Source organism: Panthera uncia, chromosome E1 (assembly GCF_023721935.1).
Source record: "Panthera uncia isolate 11264 chromosome E1, Puncia_PCG_1.0, whole genome shotgun sequence".
Classification (NCBI taxonomy): domain Eukaryota; kingdom Metazoa; phylum Chordata; class Mammalia; order Carnivora; family Felidae; genus Panthera; species Panthera uncia.
The window spans coordinates 56,541,157-56,548,113 of NC_064814.1; the positions used below are offsets into that span (position 1 = coordinate 56,541,157).

Here is a 6,957-nt window from a genome sequence, read left to right on the forward strand (position 1 = left end):
TCCCCGGCCCAGCTGCTCCCCAGCTGCTCCCCGGCCCAGCTGCTCCCTAGCCCGGCTGCTCCCCAGCTGCTCCCCAGCTGCTCCCTGCCTCTGCCCCCCAGCCCCGGCCCCCAGCCCCGGCTGCTCCCCACTTTGCCCCCGGCCTGAGCTGGCTCTCTGTCCTCAGTGCACTATGCTCGCCCCATCATCATCCTTGGGCCCACCAAGGACCGAGCCAATGATGACCTTCTGTCCGAGTTCCCCGACAAGTTCGGATCCTGTGTTCCCCGTGAGCGCTGGGGCCCTGGGGTGGGGAAGGGAGATGGGGGCGAGGCCCACGGCATTGGGGTGCAGGAGGACACAGGGATTCTCAGAGAAGGGGTGCTTCTCATCCGCTCTGCTGCCCCATTTGGAGACCTGGGGGCCCTGGAAGGGGTGTGGGGGAGGTGGCCCAGCCCCTCCGAGTCTCGGTCTCACCAGCAGCCCCCTTGCGCGGTTTGATGTAGGCAGGCTTTAAGCTAGAGGGACGGTGGTTAGATCTTTGGGGGGCGGGGTGACTTCCTGGCAGATACGACGCGGCCCAAGCGGGAGTATGAGATAGATGGCCGGGATTACCACTTCGTGTCCTCCCGGGAAAAAATGGAGAAGGACATTCAGGCGCACAAGTTCATCGAGGCCGGCCAGTACAACAGTCACCTATATGGAACGAGCGTCCAGTCCGTGCGGGAGGTGGCCGAGCAGGTAGGACCTGCGGGCACCCGGCCTCTTCCTCCTCCCCCGCCCACCCCATGGCCTCCCCCCAGCTCTCTCTAACTCTCTCTCTCTCTCTCTGTCTCTTTCCCTGCTGGGTCTCCACTCCCTCCTCCGCCTCCTTCTCCTCTCGGGCAACTCTGTCTGACTGCCTGCTCCCCCTGCCTCCCTCCCTCTCTGCCTGACCCCAAACTCTTCTCCGCCATCTGTCCCCTCTCCCCGCTTCCCTCGTCCCTGCCCCACTTCTCCTCTCTTCCTGTGGCCTTGCCCTTGGTGGCTTGGCCTTCCCACCTTGGTGCCCTCCCTCTGTCTGGCTCCCCTGTGGCCCTCTGGCCTTGCCTGTTCCTGGGGTCTCCACCCCCCTCTCCCACTCCCCTGCCACCTCCTTTTCCCTACTGCCCCCCACTCTGCCCTCTCTCCCTCCACGGCTCCTTTCTCCATCTGCCTCTTCTCCCTCCCACCTGTCTCTCCTTGTTTCTTCCATCTGTCTGCCCCCCCCATCCTACTTCCCTTCTCCCCCTTCCTCTCTCCTGCTCCTGCCCTCAACCCCTCCACCCTGTTCACTGTTGCCCCTCTGGCCTTGCTCTGCCCCGTCTTTTGGGTCCCCTTCCTGCCCGTGCCTCACCCCTCCCTCATGACCTCCAATCCTCTCCTCCTGTGCTGGCTTCTTCCCTTGCTCTCCATCTGCCCCTTCCTCTTTCTCTCTGTCTTTAACTCTGTTCTCACCTCCTTCCCACCTTGACTCTCTGGCCACGTGTCTTTTGACATCCATGTCACCTCCTTTTGGCCAATCTCCCATCCCCCACCTTTCCACTTACCGCGTCCTGTCCTGGCACCTCTGTCCGTCCTTTCCTGCCACCTGCTGGTCCCCCTCCGCCCCCCCTGCCTGCCCCCAGGGGAAACACTGCATCCTCGATGTCTCGGCCAATGCCGTGCGGCGGCTGCAGGCGGCCCACCTGCACCCCATCGCCATCTTCATTCGCCCCCGCTCCCTGGAGAATGTGCTGTGAGTATGGTCTCTGGGGGGGGGGGGGAGGGGCCTCCCCTCAGCGCCCCCCGCATCTGTGGCCCTGGGCCAGTGTCGGACTCTCCCCTCAGAACCTTGGACAATAGCCCCAGCCGCCCTCCAAGGGGACCAGGCCTGTCCCTTCCTCTCCAGCCTCGGGCTCGGCCAGACTGCAACTCCCGGCAGCCCCTGGGGCATGCACCTGCTGGCCGAGCAGGGCCCCTGGGGCTGTCGGGAGTTAGAGTCTGAGCCCCTTCACTGGGGCTGAAGGGCCGGAAGGATGAGGCTCTGGAGAGGTTCCCGGAGTGGCCGCACCCGGCCAGGGTGGGTCGCGCAGTGGGGTGGGGGTTCGTTGGTGGCCCCGGAGATGACACGGGGAGTTGTGTCTTTCGCTGCGTGCTCCAAATCAGAAAACACTGGTTGCGACTGAACTTGCCGGGACGGAGGAGGTACGAGGTGGGGCGGGACCCGTGCTCAGATCTGCGTCTCCCTCGCTCTCCACAGAGAGATTAATAAGCGGATCACAGAGGAACAAGCTCGCAAAGCCTTCGACAGAGCCACCAAGCTGGAGCAGGAATTCACAGAGTGCTTCTCAGGTGAGGCTGTGGCCCTTGCTCAGATCCCAGGCCGGTGCCGTGCCCGGCGGACGGTTGAGAAAGGCGGCCTCCCTGGGTGGGGGGCAGCCCCACCGCTCGGGGTTTGGAGAGTTAGAGAAAGGGACCCCTCCCTCGCTCTGGCCTTATTCCCCGTCCCCCCCCCCCCCCCCGCCCGTCCCCCCAGCCATCGTGGAGGGCGACAGCTTTGAGGAGATCTACCACAAGGTGAAGCGTGTCATCGAGGACCTCTCAGGCCCCTACATCTGGGTCCCAGCCCGAGAGAGACTCTGACTCCCGCCCTGGTGTGGCCTGAACTCGCCCTGTCTCCGGCCCCCGGGCCCTTGGTCTGGACTGAATTGCCCAAGCCCTGCGCACCCCCTGGCCTCCCTCCCGTCCCTTCTTATTTATTTCCTTTCTAACCGGATCCAGCCCTGGAGGGGGGACACTCCCCTGCATGTAACCCCGCACCCCAGAACTGGGCTCCTGAACCCCAGGAACCTGGGGTCTGGGGAGGAGCCGGGCTCCTGGTCCCGAGCCCGTGCTCCGTAGGACCCTAGCCCCTGCCCGCCCCCGACGCACACACACACCCACCGGGGGCCGCCTGCCCTCCCCCATCTTCTCCCACACACATTCCAGAAGTCAGGGCCCCCTCAAGGAGCACCCCGCTGCAGGGATGCAGGGCCACAGGCCTCCTCTCTCTCCTGAGGCCAGGTCTGGGGTCACCCCTGCCCCCGTCATAACTCCCCATGTCCCTTGGTTTCGCATTTAGTTTTTCCCATTTTTTTTTTCTTCTCAAAGGTGGTTTTTTGGGGGGATAAGTGGGGGGACTCTACTGTGGGCCCCCTGCCTTCCACATGCCCCCCACCTTTTTTTCTTTGCCGGTTTGCATGAGTGGAAGGTCTAACTGTGGCTTTTTTTTTTTTTTCCTGGGTTTTTTTTTTTTTTTTTGGGGGGGGAAGGGGGGGGGGGGGGTTTGGGGGGGGGGAATGGGGGGGGGGGGGCCGGGGTTGGGGGTCGGGAGCCAGGGGAAGACTGGAAATGCTGCCGCCTTCTGCAATTTATTTATTTTTTTCTTTTGAGAGAGTGAACGGAAGAGACAGATACTTGAAACCTGGTGTGTGGCCTGCTTATTTGGGAACTGGGTGAGGAGGGAGACAGGGTGGGAGGGTATGGAAGGGTCTGGTAGTCAGAGCTATCTTCGTGTCAACCCAGAGAGGGGACAGTGGCCTGGAGGGGGCCTTGGAGGGAAGCTGAAATCAGGGACGGTGGGTCAGCAGTGAAGTAGGGGCCTGGGAGGGGCTGGAGGCATGGTGCAGTCACCGAAAGACCCAGAACGAGGAAGCCAGACCGGTGTAGGTCCCTGCCGACTTAGCCCAGCCCTGATCACTCTCCTGGTCCTGCTGGACAGCAAAACACTCCCTAAAGGAAAACACGGAGGCAAGTTTCTTGGTTCGTGTTCAGAGCGTTCTGGACAGAGCTGGGCTCTGGCCATGATGTGTACAGAGGTTTGCTAGTAAGAAATACTGTGTAAATATTCATTTATTGGATTTCTTTATGCCCCACCTCTAGGAAAATGGGACCTTGATACCAAAGATTTAATTAAAAAAAAAAAAAAAGAAATGAAAAACAGATGCAGTAGCTATGTAGCTATGAGAGTAAATATGACCTCTGAGCTTCCTGGTAGCCAGGGCAAAAAGGGAAATGGTCCATTACCGAGTTCTTTATTCTAAAGGAGAAAAAAATTGTGGTTCTTTTAGGGAGTCAGATTTTCCCGACCGTGTCTTGCTGCAGCTTCTCAGATGCTGCTGTGCACAGTGTCACATCTCAGCTTTTCTTCTGCCCACCGTTCATGGGCCTGACAGGTTCCCACCACGAGGGCCTCCGCTGCAGCATAGATGAGCCGTCGCTGGCACCAGCTGTGATCCTGCCCCTTTCCCCCTCTGATTCAGGGGCCCCACGGGAGAAGGCTGAGGTGGAGGGTGCTAAGAGTTGAGATGGTTAAGCCCTAAATGGTGCAGAGGGCAGTTCTGGTCGCCCCTGGTGACAGAAGTTAAGCGTTGGATGCAAAAGATCCCCCGAGGCCCAGCAGCTCTGGGGAGGATGGGATTGCCCCCCCCCCCCCCCCCCGAGCTGATCCAAGGAGCAAGGTAGAGATCTCTAGTAGTGTGTCCCTGAAACCAGTGGTCCTCTCGGTGGCTTGCCCTGCACAAGACTTAAAACCCAACCCACCGATCCTGGGGGTGGGGCCCCAGGGCTGTGGATTTCAGGAAAACCTCCCAGGTGACTATGACGCCTCCCACCTCCCCGGGTGGAGCCTCACAGCTTCCAAGGACGTTTTTCAAATAATCCTTCTTTTAGCTTGGTTCTGCGTAGGAGCAGATGGTTTGAAGCTGTGCTGATGTTCTCTACCATTGGCCGAGGGGAGGAATCTGTGAGCTGAGGAACGTGTGTGCAGGTGATTCGTCTGGATCTAAGGGGTTAAGGAGAGTTCACCGAGAAGGGGGGGAGAATCACCTAATCCTGCGTGCATCACTTTCTAGATTATGAAAGTAATACATGGGCCTTAGGAAAATTCAAATAAATATAGAAATACATACGGTTCAAAAAAAAACAAAAAACAAAAGCTCCCTCCCCATCTCCTTCCACATACTCCTCAGAGGGAGGCGCTTTGGCAGTTTGTGGTATATTCTCCCAAATCTATAAAGAGCTCATCCTTGGCCGTTTAAGGAGACCGTATGCTTGAGTGGATAGACGCACTGGATTCCCAAACAGACTGCGGTTCAGATCCTGATTCCTCTCCACCCCCCTCTAGTTCCTTCAACAAATAACGTAGTTGGCTCTTGCTTGGTTTCAAGCTGTTTGAAATGCTGGGGTTGCGACCTCCGGGCCCTCAGGGACCTTGGGGTCCTTGCAGTGGGGACCTCCGACCGGAGGGGGTGAAGGGGTGCAGATCATCAAAATGACGATCAAAGTGACGACGAGGTGCGCGTCTTCGCTAGTTCAGACGGGGTGGTCAGGGAGGCGTCTCCTCCGAGCTGCGCTGGAGTCGAGGCCTGGACGCTGATGGAGCCTGGGGCGGGGAGTGTGCAGGGGGACCGAGGGAGGGCGAGGTGGGAACGAGGTGGGAACGCTGGAGGACAGGAGGTCAGTGGGGTGGAGCGGGAGGGAGACAAAGAGGAGGGGGTCTGAGAAACTAGCGATTCTGGGCTTGAAAAGTGTCCTACGAAGCGCTCGGGCGCGGCGGGAGGGGGCGCGCGGCAGGTGGGCGTGGCGGAAGGCGAGGTGGCGGCGGGGGCGTGGCGGCGGGTGGGCGTGGCGGCAGGGGGCGTGGCGGAAGGCGAAGTGGCGGGGAGTGGGCGTGGCGGCAGGTGGGCGCCCGGCCGGTCGGCCGGGGGCGGGGCGGGGGGGGGGTGGGAAAAGGGAGAAAGCGCGGCAGGGGGCGCTGGAGAACCAGCCCTGCGGAGGCGGTGAGGTGAGGACGGGAGGTGGCCAGGCGCTGTGGCTGGGCTGAGAGCGAACCTTCTGTGAGCCTCAGCTTCCCTAGCTCACAAATGGGGACGATAACTCCCGACCTCGCCGGATGGCCTTGAGGAATGTGCAGCAGGACCCTCGGCCCGCAGCCCTGCACCTCCTAGAGAGCGGTTACCGGTCATTGCTATTGGTCTGTTCTGTTACTGGTAAACGTAAGTTAAATAAAACCTGGAAACGTGGAGTTTTATCTTTTTCCTCATTCCTTTCTTTTTTAATGTAGATTAATTTTGAGGGCAAGAGAGAGAAAGCACAAGTGGGGGAAGAGGGGCAGAGAGAGGGAGAGAGAGAGTCCCAAGCCGGCTCTCGCACACTCAGCGAAGAGCCCCACGCGGGGCTCGATCCCGCGAACCTCGAGATCATGACCTGAGCCGACACCAGGAGCGGGAGGGCTAACTGACTGAGCCACCCAGGTGTGGTGAGTTTTACCTTTTTCTAAACGTTCACCTGTCAGTCAAAGTGGGGGAAAGAGGTGTTGACCGGTCCCGGGGCACAGGATCCTGCCTGTCCCAACACCGAGGAGTTGGAGCGTGTCTGGGTGCAGAGAACCAGGGTGCAGAAAGTTCTCGCCCTGCTGCAGGGCATATGGAGGCCCTTGAGTGGGTTCTGTCGGTCTCACTCACAACTGTGAGTGAGCAACCTCCTCCTTGCGGCCTCGCGAGACCCCCTTCCCTTGTGGCTGCTTCTAGCACTGAGCTCCCAGCCCGGGTGCCTCGCCTTACCTCTCCTGCTTCCTCTCCACTCAGGCCCTGCTCAGCCTCTCCTGGATTCCGGGAGCCGTCGGTCACCCTCTTTGGAAAGTCAGCCTTGAGCCTTCGGTTACCTACCCGCTCTGCCCATTTGTTCAGTCAACCTCCTGGCAAGGCCTTCCAGGTGCCTGACCTTGCAGCCGGAGGGCCTGAGTGGCAATCCTGACCCTGGGGGCCGGGGAGAGAGCCAGGCAGGCACATCCCAGACCTGAGCTTGAGAGCGCTCTGCGAGGGGGTGGGCGAGGGCCGAGGGGGCTCGGTGCCCAGGTCTCATCCACAGAAGATGAGGGGCTGTCTTAACTCCACCGACACGCCAGGCCCCCAGTTCCCCCAGTTCCTTCCCAGGTAA

At 60.3% G+C, this 6,957-nt stretch overlaps 1 protein-coding gene across 4 annotated transcripts in view; it reads left to right on the forward strand.

Annotated features, from left to right (window-relative positions):
• DLG4 (discs large MAGUK scaffold protein 4) overlaps window positions 1-4,039 on the forward strand; it is a 22,714-nt gene extending 18,675 nt beyond the window's left edge. For 2 of the 4 annotated variants that reach the window (XM_049637108.1, XM_049637109.1), the window contains 5 exons: window positions 167-268; window positions 548-720; window positions 1,626-1,735; window positions 2,240-2,331; window positions 2,516-4,038. In XM_049637108.1, the coding sequence (XP_049493065.1) occupies window positions 167-268; window positions 548-720; window positions 1,626-1,735; window positions 2,240-2,331; window positions 2,516-2,622 (584 nt within the window). In that variant the 3' untranslated portion in view covers window positions 2,623-4,038. Of the gene's footprint in view, window positions 1-166; window positions 269-547; window positions 721-1,625; window positions 1,736-2,239; window positions 2,332-2,515 lie in introns of those variants that run through there. The other 2 variants (XM_049637107.1, XM_049637110.1) reach the window with 2 other exon arrangements.
• The last annotated feature ends 2,918 nt before the right edge of the window (window positions 4,040-6,957 follow it).